Source organism: Cebus imitator, unplaced genomic scaffold, assembly GCF_001604975.1.
Source record: "Cebus imitator isolate Cc_AM_T3 unplaced genomic scaffold, Cebus_imitator-1.0 Scaffold106, whole genome shotgun sequence".
NCBI lineage: Eukaryota > Metazoa > Chordata > Mammalia > Primates > Cebidae > Cebus > Cebus imitator.
Window position 1 is genome coordinate 278,815 of NW_016107421.1, and position 24,883 is coordinate 303,697.

Consider the following 24,883-nt stretch of genomic DNA (forward strand, 5'->3'; position numbering starts at 1 on the left):
TTTTTTGAGACAGGGTCTTGCTCTGTCGCCTAGGCTGCAGTACAGTGGCATGATCTTTGCTCACTGCAACCTCTGACTCCTGGGTTCAAGCAATTCTCCTGCCTCAGCCGCCTGAGTAGCTGGGATTACAGGCATGCATCACCAGGCCCAGCTAATTTTTGTATTTTTAGTAGAGGTGGGGTTTCACCATGTTGGCCAGGCTGGTCTCGAACTCCTGACCTCAGGTGATCCTCCTGCCTCAGCCTCCCAAAGTGCTGGGATTACAGGCTTGACCCACCACACCTGGCCCCAGCCTGCAATTTTTTTAAACATTGTTTTTGGTGCATTTTGTCATGTGGAAGTTTAAAACCATTAGGTGGTCAAATGGTTTCATTTACAGATTCTGAGTTTCGCGAATCAGCCATCCCAATACTATTTATCCAGGGAAAATACCATTTCCTTCTAACAATTTTTAATGTGTTTTTATGTTTAGCTCTTTAGTTTTATGTTTGGTATAAAATAAGGACGATAACTTACTCTCCAAATGGATAGCCAACACCCTGTTAAATAGCCCATTCTTTTCCCTGGGATTCACAATGCCATTGTATCATGTGCTAATGTCCTCATCTGATTTGAAACGCCTCCTCCTGTTCCACTGATAGATTAATCTACTCTTGTCCCAGTTGCATAGGTTTTAATCACTGTGGCTTTCTTGTGTTTCCTTGTCTGGCAGACTAAGTTATCATTTATTGTTCTTCTCATTAGTCCTTGGTGGCCATTGATTTTTTTTCTTTCCAGGTGAATTTTATAATCAGCTTGTCAAGTTCTCTAAAAATTCCAGTTGAATTTTGTGTAATTACATTTAATTAACAGGTTAATTCGTAGATAGCTTATGTTCTTATAACATCAAGTCCTTCCATTTGAGCTCATGGTTTCTCTCTCCATTTATTCAGCTTTTCTTTTATATCTTTTTTTTTTCTCCTTTCTCCACATAGTTCTTACACCTGCCCTGTTACTGAGTGTGATGTAGCTTTAATTACCTTTGCAAACAGAATTGTCCTTTTCTATCATGACATTTTCTGATTAGGTTTTGTGGGTGTCTAGGAAAGTGACAGTTTCTGTAGGGTACTCTTACTTATCTGTCTGAATTCTCTTATTCGTTTTAATAGTGTCTGAATTCATTCTTTTGGCTTCTCTAGGTATATACTTTTATTGTATGCAAATAATGGCCGACTGTCTGTTCCGTCCAGTGCAACAGGGGAGTTGTTCCGATCTGTTTCATACCGGCTGGGACCCGCTGCGCAATGCTGCAGATTAGTGGCATGATGCTTTTGGTTGTCTCACTTCTTTTTTTTTTTGAGACAGAGTCTCACTCTGTCACCCAGGCTGGAGTGCAGTGGCATGATCTTGGTCACTGCAACCTCCACCTCCCAGGTTCGAGCGATTATCCCATCTCAGCCTCCTGAGTAGCTGGGATAACAGGCATGTACCACCATGCCCAGCTAAACTTTGTATTTTAAGTAGATTTAAAATATGGAGTTTTACCATAGTGGCCAGGCTGGTCTCGAACTCTTGACCTCAGGTGATCCACCTGCCTAGGCCTCCCACAGTGCTAGGATTACAGTCGTGAGTCACCATGCCCGGCCTTGGTTGTCTCACTTCTGATTTCCAAGGATGTTTCTGCTCCAGGAGGAGGATGCAAGTCAAAGACAAGGAGTGTGACAGCAGGGCTGGGAGACAGGCATCCACCGCATGGCGCCCAGATGGGACCAGCACCGTGGCTGGGAGCTGGCAGGCTTAGCCAGAGGTCAGCCACAGGGTCTTCTGAACCAGCTGAACCCACTGTGGCTTCCTCTTTGGTGAGACTTGGTACTGGGGGAGTGGCCAGGGCCACCAGACACCAGGAGACTCTCAGGCCACGACCTTTGTATCTCTAGACAGTTCTGGTCATCTTTATTGTGTTCCTTAAATATGGTGGAAACCTGCCTCCTGATGACATCCACTCCTGGATTGCAGTTCTCCCTCAGGAGACATCTGGAAGCCTCAGCTGTTTGGAAACCCAGGCAGGTCTCCCTTGAGTGTTCTTCAGGCCAAACCCTCTGGGTTACTTCAGCCATTCTGCATGCCCCTCCTAACCCCAGGCCACCCCCTAAGCCCCTCCCATGACACACTCAACATGGTGTCTGTCCTTCCTAAAGGGAGCCCCAGAACCCAAGGCCTGCAGGGTGCACTGCCCCTCTACGGGGCACTCCTCCACAAGTATGGCCTCACAAACAGTGACACCGGGGGTGCTCGTGCTCCACAATGTATTTGCTGTCAACTAAAACGCCGTTGTCTTTTTCACATGTGCTCCTGCTAAGCTGGACTTGAAACTTTGTTTTTATTTTTTGGAGATGGAGTCTCGCCCTGTCTCTCAGGTTGGAGTACAGTGGCGTGATCTTGGCTCACTGCAACCTCCGCCTCCTGGGGTCAAGCAATTCTCCTGCCTCAGCCTCCAGAGTAGCTGGGACTACAAGCATGTGCTACCACGTCCGGCTAATTTTTGTATTTATAGTGAGAGAGGAGGTTTAACCATGTTGGCCAGACTGGTCTCGAACTCCTGACCTCAGGTGATCCGCCCGCCTTGGCCTCCCAAAGTGCTGGGATTACAGGCGTGAGCCACCTCACCCCACCTAGACTAGGAACTTTAGATTGTTTTGTCCTAAACTTACCATGGCTAGAACAGCCCGATACTCCAGATCGCTGAGGTCAGTTTCATCCTGGCTCTGGCACCTCGCCTGTTTGCCATCGTTCTAGCTGGTGGCAGCCCCACACTGGAAGGCCCACCTCCTGGATCCTCATCTGAATTGTAGATGTGGATGAGAGGAGGAACAAACAGCACAGACGCCTGTGTCTTGGACGGACATTGGCGTACCCTCAGCCAGGTGCATCTCTCTCCATATGCTTTTCAACAACAGCGAAGTCACAAATGAACCCCACAAAATGCTGTATGGAAACTTATAGATATCAGATTAAAGATCACAATCTAGTGGTCCCTATGTTGGATTTAGCATTCTGTTCGCCCAACCCATATTTTTTAAAATTATGAACCAGTTACAAGCATTTTTAAAAATTCAGATATTTCTTCATAGTAATCTGGATTTTCAGCTTTCCTTGAAAAATCTGAAGATCTGATACCCTTGATTATTCCATGGTGATGTAACTGGAGTGGGGTGTGTATTAGTCTGTTTTTACACAGCTGATAAAGACATATCCAAGACTGGGCAACTTACAAAATAAAGAGGTTTAATGGACTCACAGTTCCACATGACTGGGGAGGGCTCACAATCATGGCGGAAGGTAAAAGGCACATCTCACATGGTGGCAAACAAGAGAAGAATGAGCTCGTGCAGGCAAACTCCCATTTTTAAAGCCATCAGATCTCATGGGACTCATTCACTACCACGAGAACAGTGCAGGAAAGAACTGCCCCATAATTCAATCCCCTCCCACTGGGTTCCTCCACGACCCATGGGAATTGTGAGAGTTACAATTCAAGATGAGATTTGGGTGAGGATACAGCCAAACCATATCAGAGTGGAAGTGTCCCCTTTCAATGGGGCATTTCTCTTTGATGTGCCACCATCCCTACCTCGACTATCTCCTGAATCCCAGCCTGTTCCACTCATTTACATCACCCGCCTGACTGCTGGAGGGCACTGAGCTACAATTTTCATCAGATGCAACCAGTTACCTAATTTATGAGGCCAGCAACCATACACTGGTAAACAGGTTTAGCTGACCTTGTGTGTTCCCAGGGGCCTCCTGCTTCGCCTCTCCTCACAGCTCATGCTGTTAGTAATCTCATCTAGCCTCTTGCCTACGATGAACGTCAAGCTTACTACACTGTAAACTCCAGAACAGCTCATGTTACTCCCAGTGAAAATCAGAATCCCCCCTGGCCTGCCCTCAGGTGTCCCGGCTCTCTCCTCTCAGCGTCCCCCACGGACTCATGGGCACCCCCGGTAAGCTCGATCACCCAGAGCTCTCTCCCTTTTCTGGGATGAAGCTTGGTTCTGTGGAAGGTGGGGTCGTCGCAGCCCGTTTTCTGCCTTGGGCTTTGGTCCCAGTTCTTCCGAGCAGTGACTTTCGGTTCCTCTGCAGGCATGGTGTTGACCCCAGCAGCCTGTCTGCTCCTGTTAGAGGCTCCTTTCCCCAGAGGCCTGGGTGGGCCCCCCTGAGATCTGCAGGACTCATCTTTGTCACTTCACTTGCACTGTTACTGTCCCTTTCTGGAATTTCTTGGTTTTAGACAATCTCACCCACCCTTAAAGCAGGTGGAAGCTTCCCCTTTGGTCTGGCCCTTTGCCATCTTTAAGTGGAGTGTGCTTTTCCTCGCTGTACAGTAATCCTCTTCCTGTGCCCCAACGAATCACTCACCGTCTTGTGCTAACTGCTTTTCTTCCTGATCCAACCTTGCTTCCGGCGATGGTGGCCATGCAAAAGGAAAGGCAAGTGTATCAGGAGGTCAGGTGTCTGGGGACTGAAGGGATGATTTTGCCCAAGTGGTCAATGTCACTGGACCACATGCCATGGTAAACCCTGGACAAGCAATTCTCCGGGGAAGAAAACAAGGCCTGATTTGTAGTGTTTTCTGATTTCTTGCTGTGGAAGCACTCTCACCATGGCGCCCACCAGAGTGGCTGCATCAACAACCAGCTCTTGGGGTTCCTGGAAAGCTGGCATTTGAGCCTGTAGGAGCCAGCGCCAGCACCCCTTGAGCATGCATGCTATAAACTGACATCTGCCAAGCCCTGGTGGGATCTGCCTGCCTCTAGGACTGTAGACGTCTTTATTAGAGACACCTGTTGCTCCTATTAGGCGTCAGACAGATTGATGATTACTTCTCTTAGAGCTCTTTTAATCCCAAAACTCTTATTTATAAGACATTTTATAATTATTAATGATATATTATAATACATATCATTATATATTATATTTTAATTAATGGTATATTATTATATGTTGTATAATATACCATTATTAAAACTAATTAAGTATTAAATAATTAGAATATATAATTATGTTTTATATCATTATTAAATATATAATATATATTTGTAATATATACTAGAGATTATATATTATATAATATAAAATTAATTGCATAGTATATGCAATTAATATAATATATGTAATTAACGTAATCTAGTATATATTATCGCAATTAATATATATGAAATTAATATAATAATCTATTATATATTATTAATATATTTCATATATCAACAATTAATAAATAATAATTAATACACAGTAATATATTAAGTATTAATATACAGCAATATATTAATGTATAGTAATAATATATATTAATAAATATGAATATATAGTAATAATATATTATTAATACATAATATGATATAAACATTAATTATATTAATAATACATATATAATATTTGTTATATTATGCATAATATAATATTTATGTTATATTATGTATTATATAATATGTTATATTATGCATTATTTAATATTTATATGATATGTGTAATATATTTATATATTATACACATAATATATATATTTTATATTATATTATGTGTATATATTTATATATAAGTATATATATAAATATATATTTGTATATATATTTATATTTATATATTTATATATAATATATTTATATATTATATTAATATATATTATATGTGTATATATTATATTATGTGTATATAATATAATATAAATATTATATACACATAATATATAAATATACATAATATAATGTAAATATTATATATGTGATATATACGTTAACATATTATATTATATTATATCATATTATAGTTAATTCAGTTTTACTTCTCCTTTGTGATAATATTTGGGAAGGATAGTTTTTCTACCTGGCTCATCTACTTACTTCACTGTGTGATTGAGGGAAGCTGTCCATTCTTCTGAGCTTCAGTTTCTTTATCTGAAACATGGGAGTTGATAATCCATCAGCAGTCGGCAGAGCAGGTGCTCTGTGGTGACCATGGCTCTTACTGACTGGGAGCCATGCCCTGGGCTCCCATTAGTTCATTAAGCCACTTGGCCAAGTAGATCTCAGAATCTTCATTGACGGATAAGGAAATTGGTTTAAAGAGTTAAACACTGTACTCTAGGTTGCACAACTAGGTGGTGGAGCTAAGATTTAAATTTGTAGCTATCATGGTGTTTTAAACTTTAGTTGCAAACATTAAAAAATCTGAGATTTCATCTAAGAATCTGGACTTTTACCTTTTGAAAAATTAAAAATTCTAGCAACCCAAGAATCTGGAGCTTTATCTTCTGAAAAATTTAAAATTCCAGCAACCCAAGGCCTGGGCGACCCTATGGGGCTAGAACTGGAGCTGAGTGGAAGCTGCTGCCTTTGAAGGGGTATTTCTTCCATGCGCCCCAGTCTCCCCCTCTCCCTAGTGCCTCACACCTTGCCTGCTTCACTCACACCAAGCTTCAGATGTGGTGATTTTCCCCATGGGCCAGAATGAAAGGAAGAAACTGAGGCACAGAATGTTTTGGCGATTAATTCAGCTCAAATCAGAGAGGCCACAGCTGAGCTAAGAACCAGTCTTGCACAGTCAGGCTACGTGATCAAAACCACAGCACCTTCCCACTACAAACTGTCTTTACAAACTGTTTTAATCCCTTCTGTCCCCATATTGCCCTTGTATAACCTCCCCTTCCTGGAAAACCATTTGAGTGGGTGTCTTTTTATTTGACTATGTTCTTACACAACATGTATTGTTGTTTTGGGTGCATGCATTTTAAATTTACTGAAGCAATATCATAGCTTTCATTCTGTTTTCCCCCTTTTCACCAAAGGATCTTTGTAAGATTCCTCCATGCTGCTGCGTGCACAGCAGGTTGTGGCTTCTGGCTGCTGCAAAACACCCCCTGTATGCCTTGACCACACTACCTGTCCACTCTCCCGGTGACGGGCATCCAGGTTCCCTATAAATGTCTGCTGCACAAAGAGTGACAGCCATATAGGTGGCCAAAGTGAGCCCTGGGGTGTATGCCCAGGAGTGAAGTTGCTGGGTCATAGGATACGCTCATATTTAATTTGCCTAAATTGTGCCTGACTGTTCTCCACAATGGCTGTCCTGGTCTATGCTCCTGGGTTTCTCTATCCAGCACAGACATTGAGGGAGGAAGGGAGAGCTTTGCATTACACAATATCCATCAGTAAATAGGCCCTTGGGATGGAGTTCAGGACAAGCTTGCCTCATGCCACAGGCACCAGAACACACAGGCAGAGAGATTGAGAATGGCGACCTTTCAGAGTCCGGGAGCATAGAACTTAGAGGAAGGAACCTGAGACCTGGGTTCAAGTCCTGCCTCTGCCACTTCCAGGTCAAATCACTTGGCCCCTCTGTATCCCAGCTGCCTGCCTAGGGGGTCATCTGCCCAGGGCTAGGGTCTTCTCCCAAAAAAGTAGTTCTTTTCTTTTTGGAGATGGAGTCTTGCTTTGTCACCCAGGCTAGAGTGCAGTGGTGTGATCTTGGCTCACTGCAACCTCTGCCTCCTGGGTTCAAGCGATTCTCCTGCCTCAGCCTCCCGAGTAGCTGGGATTACAGGTGCCTGCCACCACACCTGGCTAATTTTTGTATTTTTAGTAGAGACGAGATTTCACCATGTTGGCCAGGCTGGTCTCGAACTCGACCTCAAGTGATCTGTCCACCTTAGCCTCTCAAAGTGCTGGGATTATGGGCATGAGCCAGAGCACCCTGTCCCATTTCTTTATCTGTAAAATGGGAAGATTAACGGAAACTTAAGTGAAGCTGTTTGAGTACTCAAAAAAAATTCATCTTCATTCCTAACACCGAGGTAAATGCATAAAGCATTTCATCCTTAATGCTGGAGTTTCTGTGCATGCTTAGTCACCCTTAGGGCAACCTGCGTTCCCTCTAGCTGGTTCAGGGACTCACAGGACAGAGGCCTTGCTACAGCGTTGGATTTGGGACTGATCAGGGCAAACAGAAGGTGAGGTCGGATGTGTGCTGAAGCCATGGGGGTAGGCTCAGGGAGGGATGGTCATGGTCCTCATGAGCCATGGGTTGGGGAGGAAGAGGAAGAGGAAGCTATGGTTTGCATGTCTGATCAGCTCTTCTATAAAGTGGGGGTCCAAATTTTTTGCCAGTGCTGAGGGGCTTGAGTTGGGGACTCGAGGGTGAATCCTTTGGTCAGCTGTTGAGGAGCGGCTTGAGATGGACAAGGGCAAGGACTGAATTTGAGAGTGACCGTCATAGGTCCAGTTCTTCCAGAAGCAGATCCTAGGCTTTGGTGCCAGTAATTCATGAAAGAAGGGCTCCCAGGAGAAACCAGAAAGGGAGTGGGGGACAAAGGACAGGGAAGGGGGAGAAGCCAGGTGTGATTTCAGGTGAAGCCTCAGCTCTGGCCTAATCCCACAATGAGCTGTGGAGTGTAAATTACACCTCTGAATTTGTCCCACAGGGAGGCAAGAAACTGGGCTTTGCACATGTACTCCAGGCCCCTGTTGGGTGTCTTGGGTGGGGATAGGGAACATGGACCTCCCAGGTTTTTCCTGGATCTCCCCATGAGCACGATGGCTCCAGTGCCCAAGGGCAGTCATCTGAGGCAGCAGACTCAGGTCTTTGGTAGCAAAGCAACAGAGCCCCCGGAAGTGGGGATGGGAGCGGGGGCGGGGGGAGCAGTAAAGGGATCCTGGCGAACTGGGTAGGATGGCAACTTCGGTCTCTATAAGGACTTGGCTGTGGTTGGAGACTGTCATCTGTCTACCCCTATGCTTGGACAGTGCTGCTCCCTTGGCCTGCCAGGACGTTCCTTGTCTCTTTGCCCCACCACCTCCTACCCACCTGAAGGAGGAGCATCTCAGCTGCAGAGTAGCTTCTTTGGTGAATCCTTCCCTGACCCACCAGGTTGAGTCTCCCAAGCCACTGTCTTCTCTTCACAAGCATCTGCACCTGGTCATAGTTGTTTATGGTTCTACGTCTTGCCCCTCACCGGACCCCTCACTGGTCAGGGCCTGGGTCTGTGTTGGTCCCTGCTGCCAGGGGGATGGCACAGTAAGAGGGTAGTGACCACGTGCGGGCCACCTGCTGGCTGCTGCACCACTGGCTCTGCTTTCCTCCGGCCCCGCCCAGGGAAGCAGGTGATCCTGGAGCTGATCCCAATGAATAGGGCAGGGGCCACAGGACGGGCTGCCAGGGACTGGAGGGTGCCATGGAGAGAGTGTCTCTGGGGGCCACAGTGTGGTTCTGGCTTGTTGGAGAGATGGTGGGGTGCACAGGGGCCTGAAGGCCTGCACAGGGGATGAGATGAAGGGAGGTCGGAGAGCAGTCACCGTGGGAATGAGCGTGTGGAGCTTGAGGATTTGTCCCTATTGGCAGATACTGATGATAAAACAAGTTGTGTGACATTGGACAAGTTGCCTTATCTCTTGTAGCTTCAGCTTCACCATGGATAAATGAAGATAAGTATGTCATGAAGGTTCAATAAGAGGAAGACCCTGGGGAGAGTTAATTCTTCCTACCACAAGTATATTTGTCAGTGCTTACTGCATAACAAACAGCCTCAAATCTCAGTACTCAGTGACAGCAAACTGAGTTTCCAGTCCTGGGTCTGCAGGTCTGTTATGGTTCGCTAATCTAGCTGGGCTCTCCTGGACTCAACTGGACCAGGCTGGACTCCAGGTTTCTAATCATGTCTGGGTCTGTGCCTGACATCCTCATTCCTGGGCCAGGCGGAAGGACTGGAGTTTGCCTGGGTGTCCTTTCTCATGGCAGGTTGCAGGGGCCCAGGAAGATGAGTAAAAACCCGATGTGCCCTTGAAGCCTCAGCTCAGAACTGGTGCTTTTGCCCACATTGCATTGGCCAAAGTCACGTGGCCGATCTCAACATCAGTGGGGCGGAGACACAGGTTCATCGCACTCTAGTGCAAGGGCCCTGATGAAGAACACGGATGCCAAGTCCTGCAGCAGGGAAGAGCCCCTCTGCCACAGCCCTCTTCCTCATCCTCTGGGTACCTCCTGTGCACTGAGCTCTTGGAGAAAGTGCAGAAACCTTTCCCACAGTGAGCTGAAAAGCTCACTGTGATGCCGGGAATGAGGCACAGTCTCCAGCTGTCAGCTGTGACTCTAGTGACCAAGGACACATCCTATTCTGGACTCTTCACTGTGGGCCTGAGGTTCCCAGATGAGGGTTCCACCATCCAAACACCCAGAGCACCTGCTGACAGAGAGTATTGGCATCCTTGTCCCCGTGCTCTGATCCTGGTGACATTCACAGAGACTTCAGAGCTGTCATTTCAGAATCATCCAAAGCTATCAATTTTCCAACCCTCCATCCCGAGCTCCTTTGATGTGAGGGGTTCAAAGTGCTTTCTAAGCTGCTCAAGTCTTCAAGGAAAGCATGGGCCTGACTCCCATGGCACTGATACTGGGGAGTGAATGGCAGAGATTTGGGGACCTGATGCTCTCAACATCCCACTGGGAATCCCGGCTCATGGGGGATAAGGCCTAAGTGAACGCCCATGTCTGAGGGTTGTCCTGGCACGGGAGTTTCCCCAGTGGAGGGTGTGGTAGGCGGGGCTGCTGGTGGGTGGGCAGGGGGTAGGCAGGGACTCCGCCTGGGGAGGACTGAAAAGTAGAAAGAAGGGACACTGTGAGCCGAGGTGGGATTTCAGGTGAAGTCTCAGCCCTGGCGGGATCCCACAAGGAGCTATGGAGTGTGAATTACATCTCCAAGTTTGTCCTGCAGGGAGGCAAGAAACTGGGCTTGTGCACAGGTACTCCAGGCCCCGTTGGCTATCTTGGGTGGGCACAGGGAACCTAGACCTCCCAGGTTTCTCCTAGATCTCCCCATGAGCGAAATGGCCCTGTGCCAAAGGGCAGATGTCTGAGCAACAGGCTCAGGTCTTTTGCAGCAAAGGGTGTGTTGACTATGAACTCAGAGAAGGGGGTGATTTAGAAGTGAGTCCAGAGACTTCCAGGCAGTGGGGCAAAGCCCATGCCAGGGCATTCTGGAAAGTCTGCCCAAAACAAGATGAGAGGAACGTCGAAGAACCTAGCTTTGGGAATCTGGGGCTGTTGGAATGAAGTAGTTGGGAGAAGACAGAGCCCAGCTCCGCCGTGCCAGGGCCATGAAGCCCTGGACAGCAAGGGCCTGGGGGAGGGGTTGCAGCCTGGTGCTTGCTGGGGAGCTGGGAAGAGCCGGGTGTCTGGGGTGGGAGTGATGATGTCCCTGCTGGCTCCAGCTAGTGGGTGGGTGGAGGCAAGGTAGGTGCTCAGGCTCAGTCTTCACTTTCCTTCTCCTAAGCTTGGGCCTCTTCCCCAGTGTCACCCTTCTGCACACTGAATTTATGACTGAGACTGGCATTGGTTTTCACCCTTTTCAAGTCTCCAGACATGTGGTTTGGGGCCATGCATGGGACAGGCCAGTGGAGACTGGACTGTGCCCAGAGATGGCAAGTGCCAGCTTCCCCCTCCCACCCCTCAGTCCACCATAGCCCTGGGGCAGCAGACCTGCTATCCTCCAGGAGGTAGACTCCCCAAACACCAGGTTTCACCCCGCCCTACCCACCCGCTGAGCCCGAGTGGCTTGCGTCTGCCACAGCATCTCTGACTGCCCTCTCCGCCCTGGGCTGGCAGCCCCCTGGCTCTGTACCCGTCCTCCTCCTGGATCTCACTACCACCTAGCTGGAGACTCCAAGGGTCTCCCACCTACCACCTCCCAGCCCCTTTCTCATCTCAAAATGTTCCCCCGGGTGCTGCTTTTCTGACAACATGTCTGACTGCTCAGGCAAGCTGCTCAACCTCTCTGAGACTCAGTTTCCCCATCTGTAAGCTGGAGATATCAAACCCACCTGCATTATTAGATAAAATATAAATTAGATAACGTGTGAGCACATCTGGCCCACTTCCTTCCACATCTGATGTCTGATGATCAATCAACATCCATTCTTTTTTTTATTTTTTTTATTTTTAGAGTTTTCTTTTTTTAAAGAGAAGTCAAGCTGAGGTCTTGCTATGTTGCCTCCTTTCTCTCCTTCCCAGTGCCGGTCACAGCTCGCCGCCTTCCAAGCCCCAGGAACCCACAAAATCAGGCCATCTTGGTGAGATGTGCCAGCTCAAATTCCCTGTGGCCTGACTGCCAGAAATTTGCCCCCTCGAAAGTTCCCACCAGTATTTCTGAGCCGCCTCGAGGAGCTCCTCCCTGTTCCTTCCCAGCACACAGGGCACTGTTCCTTCCTCCTTTGCCACATACTAATGTGCACATCTCTGACAGGCAGTGCCCCTGGTACCACGAGAACACCAAGGTCACTGTCCCAGCCTAGGGCTCTGTGCCAGGCGCCAAAGCTACCCATCCTCAGTCTTCCAGCTTCTGCATGGCAAAGAGGGGATGGCCTCTGGCCCAGTGCTAGGCTTCAGTTTGTGCCCCGAGACCCACAAAACCTTGCGCCGAGAATGCACATCATCAATCTCTGTCTGTTGCTCAGTCATTCCAGAAGCTAAATCAAGCCATGGGTTGTGGGAGAGAACAGACGCTATTTCTGCTGTTCTACTACCATTTCTCTACCCTTCCTCTCCCAGCCAGACCCCCTCTCCTGGTCACAAAGTGAGACCTGCCTTGCTTATCTGTGGATGAAAACTTGCAGGATCCGAGCTTCGCCACGTCAATGCACACTGCCCGTCCCACCTCCATTCTCCAGCCCCAGCCGAGACACCTGTGCTGCTGAAGAGAGTACAGCCCTTCCCCTCTGGCCAGTCCCACAGCACTCCCTTTGGCTGAGACAGCCCAGGCCAGCTAGGGGGCCGCCTGCACTCACCACAGTGCTTGTCGTGGGCTGTAGCGGTCACCACAGCCTGGTCCCTGCGCGCTGCTGTGTGACTCTGGTTCTCTGTGATTGACCTTTTTATTATTGATGTGAGCATTGTTGCAACTATCTGGGCATCATAGGTGTTTCCAAGGTACCTGTAGCTTTTGTACAGAAACCTCTAGAAGTATATAGACGGCATGTTTTTGTATGATAAAAATAGACATTTTTAGGCAAGATGCTTTCTTTTTGCACCACTGCACTCCAGCCTGGTGACAGAGCAAGACTCCATCTCTAAAAAAAAAAAAAAAAAAAAAAGGGAAAAAAAGAAAAAGGTGAGTTTTTGGTTTGCTTTGGTTTTTGAAATGGAGTCTCGCTCTGTTGCCAGGCTGGAGTGCAGTGGTGCCATCTCGGCTCCCTACAACCTCTGCCTCCCGGGTTCAAGTGATTCTCCTGCCTCAGTCTCCTGAGTAGCTGGGACTACAGGTGCCCGCCACCATGCCCAGCTAGTTTTTGTATTTTCAGTAGAGATGGGGTTTCACCATGTTGGTCAGGATGGTCTTGATCTCGTGATCTACCCGCCTCGGCCTCCCAAAGTGCTGGGGTTACAGGCATGAGTCATCATACCCAGCCGAAAAAAGTGGTTAAGAAAAAGATAACATGACTTACAGAACATTTTCAAGAATGGCACAAAGAATTTTCCTGTATACCCTTTGCTTTCCCCAATTAATGTTTTAGCATACTGTTTATCATCCTTTCACTCATGTTACTATTACCATTTTTCTGAATTATTGACAGGGAAGTTGCTGACAATGCCCCATTGTCCCTAAATATATCAATGTGTTTTTCCTAAGTGATGAAGACTCTTCTTTGTATGCACATTTGACCCTCAAAAATCAGGAAATTAACATGTTTAAAATGCCACTATCTAATTCTTAGATCCTTCATTCAAATGATTTTTAGTCTCGATAACAATATATACGTGTATTATTTACATAGTTATGGAGGTTATATATACACACACACACACACACACACACACACACACACAATTTCCCCCTTCTGGGCTGAGGCTCCATCCAGGATGATGTGTTACATGTAATTGTCATATCCCTTTAGTGTCCTTTAGTTGGGCACAGTTCTTTGTCTTTCCTTGTCTTTCATGACCTTGGCATTTTTCAATAGAATAGGCTAATAATTTTGTAGACTGTCCATCAATTTTGGGTTTTCAGGCGTCTCCACGTGACGGCGCCTGGGTTCTGTGTTTTCTGCAGGAGTGCATAGCAGCAGTGCTGTGTCCTCTCTGCACCTGTCTCAGGGGGCACAATGGCGCTCTGCTCTGTTACTGCAGAAGTTAACACTGGGCACTTGGTTAAGGTGGTGTTTGCCAGGTTACAATGAGGATTGTAAAGTTACCAGCTTCTGCTTTTAAAAACAATTTAAGGCCAGGTGCGGTGGCTCATGCCTGTAATCCTAGCACTTTAAGAGACCGAGACAGGTGACTCATCCGGGTCCAGGAGTTTGAGACCAGCCTAGGCAACATGGCAAAATCCCGTCTCCACAAAAAATACAAAAAAATTGGTGGAATGTGGTGATGCGCACCTGTAGTCTCAGGTACTTGGGGGACTGAGGTGGCAGGATTGCCAGAGCCTGTGAGGCGAGGCTGCAGTGAGCCATGATCACGCCCCTGCACTCCAGCCTGGACAACAGAGTGAGACCATCTCGAAAAAAGAAAACAATTTAATAAGTTTTTTCCTCAAACTCTCACCCACGTTGTTGAGCGTGTATTGATGATTTTTGCCTGAATCAGTTATTGCTATGATGGTTGCCAACAGTTGTTAATTGGCATTCCACTGCGGGGAGGAGCCTTCCCTTCTCCTTTATTTACATCAGGATAGACTCCTGAACTCTGATTTGATTGGATGGATGATAATGATTTTTATTATTCGTTTTGGTGTCTGAATTGTGCTAGAGGCACCTTTCAGCTGTTGCTTCAGTTGGTTCCTGGCTCTGTATCCTTTTGACAAATCTCCATCTTTTCTCTCTTTTTTTTTTTTAGCATTTTCTTGCTTTCTGGGGCAACAGGTGTTGCAGGTACTCATTAGATCTTCTTGGCCCTTGATTCAAAGGCTGCCAGAATCAGCCATCTCTCAAGGAGCACGGGCTGTTTTTCACGGAGAATGACATTTGGCAGCTGAGATATGAGCAGCAGGGGTACTCACTGCTGTTGGAGAGTTGTGGGTCCTCTCAGCAGACAGAGTGAGGAACATGTGTCTGCACACACGCTCATTCATGCACCTGTGTTTATCTATATATCTCTTTTTTTTACTTCGATACAGAATCTCACTCTGTTTCCTAGGCTGGAGGGCAGTGGTGCGATCTCAGCTTACTGCGACCTCTGCCTCACGGGTTCCAGCAATTCTCCTGCTTCAGCCTCGCAAGTAGCTGAAATTACAGGCGTTGCCATCACGCCTGGCTCATTTTTGTATTTTTAGCAGAGATGGGGTTTCACCATGTTGGCCAGGCTGGTCTCAAACTTGGGACCTCAGGTGATCCACTCACCTCGGCCTCCCAAAAGTGCTGGGATTACAGGTGTAAGCCACTGCGCCTGACCGGTATTTACCTTTATATCTTAAAAGCCCCAGTTCATGAAGACATTTCCCATTCCAATGCAGTCCTCCACAGACGTGAGACCTTTTCCCTTCTGTGTTTGTAGCTCCTTTCTCTGAGAGTGAGAAGCGTAGCTCCTGCTTCTTTCCTGTATATTGGACTACCGGCTTATTCCCCTGTGTATACCCCGCTTCTGGCTCTGTTTCTCCCCTGATGCTGCTCCCTCCTCCTTGGTCCTGGCTGTGCAGGCTTCTAGACCCTGGTCACGTCCTTAGCCCAGCTGCTCCCTCGGCCCCACTGGCTCTGCAGCCTCCGGCATCCTGACCACCTCCTTGGCCCCCAGGTCTGAGACCCACTGGCCCTGGACACTTCAAACGAAGGGAAAGAAAAGGAGCCATAAAATATTTTAAAGAAAGGAGAAGAGAGGAAAAACGAAGAGCTGGCTGTTTTGTTTGTATTTTTTTTTTCCCTTAACAAAAGCCACATTCAACAATTGTTTTTCTAAGATCACACATTTTGGAGTCTGTTCAAAGCCATGTGGCTGAAGAGGGATTCCTGGGTCTGAAGGAGGCCTCAAAACTCTTCCCAAATCTAGCCTCCTGCTTCCCTGCAGTGCCTACCTTTCCTACCTCATTAAATGTCACCGACATCAACCAAGTTACTGCAGCCAGAGATTGGGGGGCCCCTCCCCGGCTCTCGCTTGCCCACCTTGCCCTGTTCGCTGCGTTGCCAAGTCTCCGGGCGAATCTGGTTCCAGCTCCATGCCTGCCTCTCTCCTGCTGCTGCATCTCCCCAATTCAAGCACTAGAGTGGGGTTGCTTGAACCCGTAGCGTCCACACCGTAGCTGAGGGGAGAGTTCTCAGGTGTAAGTCTGATCACATCACACACACACCAGCTGTTAACTGCAGCTCCAAACCACTCTTGAGACAAAACTCAAACTCTGCCGGGCCCACGCCCCGAGAGACCCAAGCTCTGGCCTCTCTTTCTCTCCCACTTCTTCACCCACGTGGGGGTCTATGAGTATTAGATTTGGGGGAGAGGACGTGGTTAAAGATTGAAACTGTCCTGAGGGCAGGAGAGAAGGACGGGAAAGCGTTTCAGGGGTTGCAGAGAGGGGAGACTCCAGGCCGGGAGGAGGCGGCTCCCACCCCCAGTGGGAGCTGGACAGGAGGCTGCGTCCGTCCTTTCCCTCGGATGAGCTGGCTCAGAGCAGAGCACACGCGAAAGGAGGTCGCCTTCCAGAACACATGGCTGGGGTTGCACAGTCAGACTCCACACTGCTCCTTGCTCAGCCTTCGGACATGTGGGCGCCTGGGTCGGCAGGATCTGAGGCCTGGACTGAATCCAGCTCTGCCTCTGCGGCCTTCAAAAACTTCCCAACCTCTCCAGGCTGGAGGGGGGTCTCTTCACAGGGAAATGAAAGTAATAAAAACAGCAGCCACCCCGCAAACCCACAGCATCCTCTCCACCACAGCCAGTGGTATTTTCACTGTCTTCAAGACCTCTCTAGTGGCTTTCTCATCTAACTTGAGACAAATGCTTTGGTGTAGGGAGCAGCTGAGCAGGGTATTTTGTTTTGGTTTGTTTCCCCACTTCTTTTTCTTTTCTTTTTTTTTTTTTTTTGAGCCAGAATTTCACTCTTGTTGCCCAGGCTGGAGTACAAGGGTGCAATCTTGGCTCATCGCAACCTCCGCCTCCCAGGTTCAAGTGATTCTTCTGCCCCAGCCTCCCAAGTAGCTGGGATTACAGGCACACGCCACCACACCTGGCTAATGTTCTATTTTTGGTAGAGGTGAGGTTTCGCCATGCTGGCCAAGCTGGTTTTGAATTGCTGAGCTCAGGTGATCCGCCCACCTTGGTCTCCCAAAGTGCTGGGATTACAGGCGTGAGCCACCGCATCTGGCCTGTCCCACTTCTTAATACTGTCCCACCATCGGTAAAATTTCCACAATCATTCTGTATGCTCTTCCACTTAAAACAAAGCCTGGCAGAGCCTGGTGGGGGGGTTCCCAGCGCCCCGGGGCTCCTGCTGTGCTTCCTGCACGGGCCTCCTCTGTGCCTAGTCCTCTTTTATGCCTCATTTAGAGACAGCAAACAGTGCTAGAATTAAAATTACCCCCTGGGAAACTCGAGTCTGTGCAATGACTTTCCTGGATGGTGTGACTTTCCCCGACGGTGTTGGAAGTCACAGCCCAAAAACTGCATTTCTGGAAATGCAGTTCTTCTCAGCATATGCAGCCCTGAGCCTCTAGCAGTCTGGACACCAGCTGTTCTTGTTTTAAAGACCCCAGCACCCTCCCATGCTGAATCCTGGAGCCATAGGCAGCCCCTCTCCCCTTTCCCTGTACCTTCCCCAGGGGTATTGCTACCTAAGTGAGCTCAGCTGCCAAGCTCTCCCTGCAAGGCCCCGCTTGGCGATCCACTCTCTGGTTCCCTCTACACCTTTTTTCAACGAAGGGGTGCATTTTCCACAATGCACACACCCCTCAACACAGTGGTGGGGGCTGTCATTATGTTTCCAACCAGCCTCCTCTGCAAGGAGACTTGGGGGACTATGAGGCTGAGCCAAGCAGGGTTCCTTTCCATCAACCACTTCAGAGCTTATGGGGAGGCAGGCACAGCAACTATGACATGAGGCAGGGCCAGCTGTTGATTCTAAGCCGGGCTTGGTGGGGAGCTGTCTGCAGAGACTGTAAAAATGATCCTGCTGGAAATCGCCCAGAACTTTCCACAGATCTAGAGATTGTAATGGGAGGCAGGAGAAGAGGGAAGTATTTTGTTTCACAATCTGAACTCACCCCTACCATGTTTGATTTTTTTTCTGCTTGACTTTGGCTATGAGCACAAGTTGATGTCCATTCTGTTGATCCAATAAGCCCCGGAGGGCTACTCTGATCCTGCGATGTCAGAATTTTTTTTTTTTTTTTTTTTTGAGACAGGGTCTTGCTCTGTCACCCAGGCAGGAATGCAGTGGTGTGATTGTGGCTCACTGCAGCCTCCACCTCCTCCAAGCAATCCTCCCACCTCAGCCAGGACTACAGCTGTGTACCACTGCATCTGGCTAATAATACTTGTATTTTTTGTAGGTTGGGTCTCGCCATGTCACCCAGGCTGGTCCCCATAGCCTGGGCTCTAGCAATTTGCTCGCCTTGGCCTCCCAAAGTGCTGGGATTACAGGTGTGAGCCACTGTGTCCAGCCAAGGTGTCATAATTTTTTTTTTTTTTTAAGACAGAGTCTCACTTTGTCACCCAGGCTGGAGTGCAGTGTGACCCAATCTCAGCTCACTGAAACCTTTGCCACCGAGTTCAAGAGATTCTCCTGCCTCAGCTTCCCGAGTAGCTTGGATTACAAGAACCTGCCACCGTGCCCAGCTAATTTTTGTATTTTTAGTAGTGATGGGGTTTCACCATTTCGGCCAGGCTGGTCTTGAACTCCTGACCTCGTGATCCACCTGCCTTGGCCTCCCAAAGTGCTGGGATTATAGGCCTCCGGCCAAGACGTCATAATTTAACAAGCCTGCTTAAAGAAGGAAATACTGCTGTTGGGATTGCTCAAAATCAGGCTGGTCATGGTGTGCTCTAGTTACCTGCTAAAGGGGGAGGCATTCACTCCAGAGATGAGGGAGAGCTGCTGCGGCAGAAATCACGTGTCCGAGGGCATCACTTGGGGGCCACCGGTAACCATTGCGTGGATCCTGTCCCGGATAACTTGGGCCTTCACAATTTCCGTCTCTGTTTCAAAATGACTTAACGACTCTTTTCAGGAAGGTGGCCGCTGTGGAATGAGGAATGAAATCTGGCAGCCTGAGCTGTTAGGAACCAAGGGCATCCCCCTCCTTTGTCAGAAGTGGGGCTGGTGCCAACCTCCTGATCCAAGCCTGGAAGAGTCATGGGGGGACACAGACACTTGCTTTCCCTCTGTCTGGTTGCGCACCTTTTCACCGTGGACTTTAAGTGCTAAGCGTCTTCCATTTGCTCCCTGATTCATTCGCTTCCCTGTCCCCTGCTTCCCCATTGGGTTTAGCTAATGGGAGCCGCAGCCAGATGACAGGCAGGTTGTTGGGGGTGGGGATTTACTGCCCTGTCCCCTCCTGTGAGTTCTTCATGTTTGGCTCCCCAGGAGGCCACAGCTCCTGCTGCACAGACCCCTTGGTTCCAGCACCCACTTCTTGCCTGTGATCTTCCTAGGGTGGTAACTGGGTGAGCTCTGGGGGGCTGTACTGACTCTTGCTGGTATCCCCACAGCCTGTCCCTGCAGTCTCCCCAAGTTCCTCAGTTTAATGCGACATCTGCCTCCTGCCAGGGTTCTGGATGCAGCACATGAGAAACGCACATGGCACCTTGGTCACGTTGGCCTTTTACAATTGCCGAAAAGGCACCACCTTTGGCGGATGTGCTGCGGGGTGTGAGTGGGGGCAGCTCCCATGCTGGCCACGGTTTCTCGGCGTCCCCAGTCCCATACCCACACCCACAGAAGGCCCTCCCTGACCATCCCTCCTCCTGGCTCCAACTCTTGTCTGTCAACCTGACCCCAAGGTGGCAAATCCACAGAACTGCTAATTGCTGCTCCAATTACCAGGCCCTGCGGCACAGTCTGGAGGTAACACAGCAGGGCGCAGACCTGCTCCTGACTGTGGGCGTGCAGCTGGGCGGGTATGGACTTGGCCTGCTGTGGGTAGGAACCCCCAGGCTCGTCCCCGAGGGACCCCCCTGTTCCTGTTGGCCTGCGGATGTCAATGCACTGTTCGCCTGGAAGCCCCTCCTGGCTTTGACTGGGTGGGGATTGTTAGTCACCCTTTGAACGGGCCCATCCCCCCACTGGCCACTCTGCCCTGTTCCCTTGGCCATCAGACCCTGAGGCAGGATCTTTCTGGGCCCAAGTTCAGGATGCAGTGCCATGGGTGGACTCTCTGCACTGCACACACTGAGGCTAGACCACGCTCCTCACCACCCACCTGTCTGGACCCCAATCCCCAGCCCTCCCCTGTCTGGGCTGCTCAGTAGCTCCTGTGATCCCATATTGAGCTCTGACCCTTGCTTTTCCTGTTCTAGAATGTGCTTTGAACATAAGTTCTCTGTTATCCCTGTCAAAGCTTAGGGCCAAGAGCAAAGCCTTATGAGGAACCCCCCCCCCCCAGAGATTTTCTCCCGGGACACCTGCCTCTGCCTGGTTGGTGCTCCGCCTTTGCTGCCTCCTGTCTGCGCTGCCTTCGGGCACAGGCGGCTTCCTGCAGGCCCACTGCACACAGCAGCTTTGCCCTCAGCTGGGCTCTGCCCTAGTGGATCTGCTTGCTCTGGACCGGCTTGCTCTTCTTGAGTGCTTTCCCCTCGGAGGGGAGACGTGGAGGAAGGCTCCCTCCCCGGCACACTTCTCAGCGGCTACTGTCAGCTTGCCACGTGAGGCTTGGTTTCTACCCTGCATTCTCTCCCTTCCTGGGAACCCAGGCCTCCGGCGGCCTTGGTCTGCCAGAGCCTGGCTCCCTGGCCTCTGGGAGCAGGCCGGGTACACGCGGTGGCCTCACTGGATCCACAGGGACCCTTTTAAATTGGTCCGTTGCTAGTACCCAATGTAAGTCATCAAGTCTAAGATGTTTACCTTTCCGATTTCAGGTCTCTGGAGTCAAATACGTCTATAATCAATGATGGAACATACTCTGTGGTTCAGCTTCTTAGCGGTGCATAAAAACATATCTTACTAGGTTTTAGCATTGCTGTGTCTTAAATTCCCAGATCTCAAGCGCTCAGTCAAACACGCGTTCCTCAGATACCCTCCAGCCGAGAATCCCTTTCTGGATTCACACATGAGGCATTCCCCTTCGAGTTTCTTTGGTATTGTCATATTCCTTTTCCATGCTCTTAATTGCTTGTCATCTATTAGCTGCACATTTTTGGACAGGCTGACACTTTTCACAACTGCTTTAACCGAATCAAGTTCATAGATCCAGCATCATGTCAAATTATTTTTGCTATTCTGTTCGCTTTGGTTTTTGAACCTACTCATGTTACTTTTTAGAAGGCCCAGCAGCTGCTCCTCAGATATTTCTGGTTCAACAATGTTTGAAAGAGATTGCTTAACGTGGGGCTTTGGGGAAACAAGGGAAGTTTATTGAAAAGAATTTAAAACACCCTTTTGCTAAACTCTATAAATTTACTAACTAGCTTAAGATACACATACAAACACACACATACCCCTAGGCACAAACTTATACATGTGCACAATGCATATGCACACAGAAAAATACACCTGGAAAGAGAGAGACAGACAGAGACAGAAAAGAGACACAAAACAAAAGAGACAGAGCCCAGTGGACAGCTCTGAATTGCAGGTCAGTGAAACAGGCATATGTGTCCTTCACTAGGCCTTGGATTCAGCCACCCAGCCACAAGGCCTCGGGAACAGGTCTGAGTCCTAACCCTGCTCCCTGATGCCCGAATCTGTCCCAGGCTGGGTCATCCTGCCTCATCTGCTCTCCTGATTGCTCTTGCCTGTAATCCTGAAGACCTTCAGGCACCCTACCAGCCTCTCAAATCAATCCCAATCCCAATAGATATCTGACTTGGAGGCAGGAAGGTCAACACTTGACCCGGCCACGCTCAGCCCAGACCTGGCCACGCTCAGCCCAGACCCGGCCCACTCATCAACTAGGGTGGGCTTTCCAGCCTCCATCATATTTGCCTTTGGGTTTCATCTCCCACAGGAGATGGGTCCCATTCCCTCCAGAAAGAAGGCAGCTGGCAGCCCCCAGAGGAGCAGTGGGATCCTTGACTTCCAACTCCAAGGATGGAGCCCTTTCAACTAATTTTTAAATGACCTGAAAGTTGCCGGATGTGGTGGCTCACACCTATAATCCCAGCACTTTGGGAGGCTGAGGTGGGCAGATTACTTGAGGTCAGGAGTTCGAGACCAGCCTGGCCAGCATGGTGAAACCCTGTCTCTACTAAAATTACAAAAATTAGCTGGGTGTGGTGGTAGGCACCTGTAATCCTGGCCGCTTGGGAGGCTAAGGCTGGAGAATCACTTGAACTCAGGAGATGGAGGCTGCCGTGAGTTGAGACTGTACCACTGCACTTCAGCCTGGGCGACAGTGAGACTCTGTCTCAAAAACAAAAACAAAAACAAAAATTCTGAAAGTCACTGACATGGTGGTTGTTATGAGCACAGGGTGAATCACAGGCACTTAGCAGTTGCCAGGGGCGCTATGCTCCCCCGGGCCAGGGAGGCCCCACTCGAGGGAGTGCCTCTTAGGGGCTCATTCCTGTACCCACTAACTGCTTGAGCCCTTGCTCCCTTTTAGCTGCCCCTAAGGGCTGGGCCTGGCAAGAGTGTAAAGGGTGAGGTAGGGGTGGGGCTGGCTGCTCAGGGACTACCTGGAACTACCTGCTGGAGCCACAGGACTTAAAGGAAAGGGATCTGCCCCAGGACATTTGAATAGCCGAGCACAATTACCCCCAAGTCCCAGTGCTATCAGCAACAGATACAAACCGAGTAGGTCATGTTCTGAGTTTTGATAAAAACAACTGCAACAAATAAAAGAAATAAAAATTAAAGCAATTGCTGGAATTGATTTTTTCCTGCATGTGTGTGTGCTTTTTTAAGATCTTCATGAAAGAAAAAATAAAAATGACTTTCCCACCAAACACACACACAAGGGCTAGAAAAACATATTCTAAACTGTTGAAAATAGGTATCTCAGGGTTGTGAGATTACAAGTGATTTCTTTCTTTTCTTTTTTTTTTTGAGACAGGGTCTCACTCTGTCACCCAGGCTGGAGTGCAGTGGCACTATCTCAGCTCACTGCAGCCTCTGCCTCCTGAGTTCAAGTGATTCTCCTGCCTCAGCCTCCCGAGTAGCTGGAATTACAGGTTTGCGCCGCCACACCAGGCTAATTTTTGTATTTTTAGTAGAGACGGGCTTTCACCATGTTGACCAGACTGGTCTTGAGCTCCTGACCTCAAGTGATCTGCCCACCTCAGGCTCCCAAAGTGCTGGGATTATAAGCATGAGCCACTGTGCCCAGACAAATTTCTTATTTAAAAAAATATTTATTTTATGTTACGTTGTTACGTTATGTTATGTTATTATTTTATTTCGAGACTGAGTCTCACTCTGTTGCCCAAGCTGAAGTGCAGTGGCACGATCTTGGCTCACTGCAACCTCCGCTCTTGTCTCTGCCTCCTGAGAAGCTGGGATTACAGGCACCCACCACAACGCAGGGCTAATTTTTGTATTCTTTTTCTTTTAAGTAGAGATGGGGTTTCATCAAGTTGGCCAGGCTGGTCTCGAACTCCTGACCTCAGGTGATCCACCTGCCTTGGCCTCCCAGAGTGCTGGGATTATAGGCATAAGCCACTGCACCTGGCCCAAAAATACTTTAAAAAATAAAAGTTTTTAAAACCAGAAAGAAAAACAGATCTTAACGATCCTCTGTGTGCCTTTTGCAGAAGGGCCCCTGGGGAGGCCCTTGCAGGATGTGAGGGTGTGTGCCTGAGGGTCACACACCCTGCTAGGCACCCAGGGCTTTTCCTGGATCACAGTCACTCCCCAGCCTCGCCGGCCTCCGCTGCAGGTGGCCTTTGTGATTGCATGGCATTCTAGTCGGTTAACATGTGCGTCTGTTTGGGTTTTCTGTCCTCAGGCATCTGAAGGCGTCCCCATGAGGTTCTTTACCAAGCTGGACCAGCTCATTGAGTTTTACAAGAAGGAAAACATGGGGCTGGTGACCCATCTGCAATACCCAGTGCCGCTGGAGGAAGAGGACACAGGCGATGACCCTGAGGAGGACACAGGTAGGGAGGGAGGGGCAGGATGGCAGGAGGTGCTTTTGGGAACTTGCTCTGCACCCACCTTGAGCGCTTGTAGATTTGGAGGGTCCTGTCATCAGCAGGAGATTATTGGCATGGCAGTTAAGGACAAGTTACGAACACAGGCTCTGGGGTCAGGCAGACATGGGTTAAAATTCCTCCTCCCCAGTTTATTAGCTGTGTGACCTTGGGGAAATAACCTGACCTCTCTGAATCACAGACTTCTCTTTAAAGAGACAGTAAAAATAAGGCTAGGTGTGGTGGCTCGCACCTGTAATCTCAGCACTTTGGGAGGTCCAGATGGGAGGATCGCTTGAGGCCAGGAGTTTGAGAGCCCCCCTGGGCAACATAGGCAACCCCGTCTCTACAAAGTTTTTAAAAAAATTTATCCAGGGCCGGGCGTGGTGGCTCACGCCTGTAATCCCAGCATTTTGGGAGGCTGAGGTGGGTCAGGAGATCCAGGCCATCCTGGCCAACATGGTGAAACCCCATCTCTACTAAAATACAAAAAATTAACCAGACATCATGGCGCACACCTGTAATCCCACCTACTCGGGAGGCTGAGGCAGGAGAATCGCTTGAACCCGGGAGGCGGAGGTTGCAGTGAGCCGAGATCACGCCGCTGCACTCCAGCCTGGTGATAGAGCAAGACGGTCTCAAAAGAAAACAT

The 24,883-nt window shown here is 48.9% G+C and overlaps 1 protein-coding gene across 1 annotated transcript in view; it reads left to right on the forward strand.

The window, feature by feature from the left end:
- Nucleotides 1-24,883, forward strand: part of INPP5D (inositol polyphosphate-5-phosphatase D) — a 150,626-nt gene that overhangs the window by 36,330 nt on the left and 89,413 nt on the right. The window contains exon 3 of the mRNA XM_037741780.1: nucleotides 24,048-24,198. Within this exon, the coding sequence (XP_037597708.1) occupies nucleotides 24,048-24,198 (151 nt within the window). The remainder of the gene's footprint in view (nucleotides 1-24,047; nucleotides 24,199-24,883) is intronic.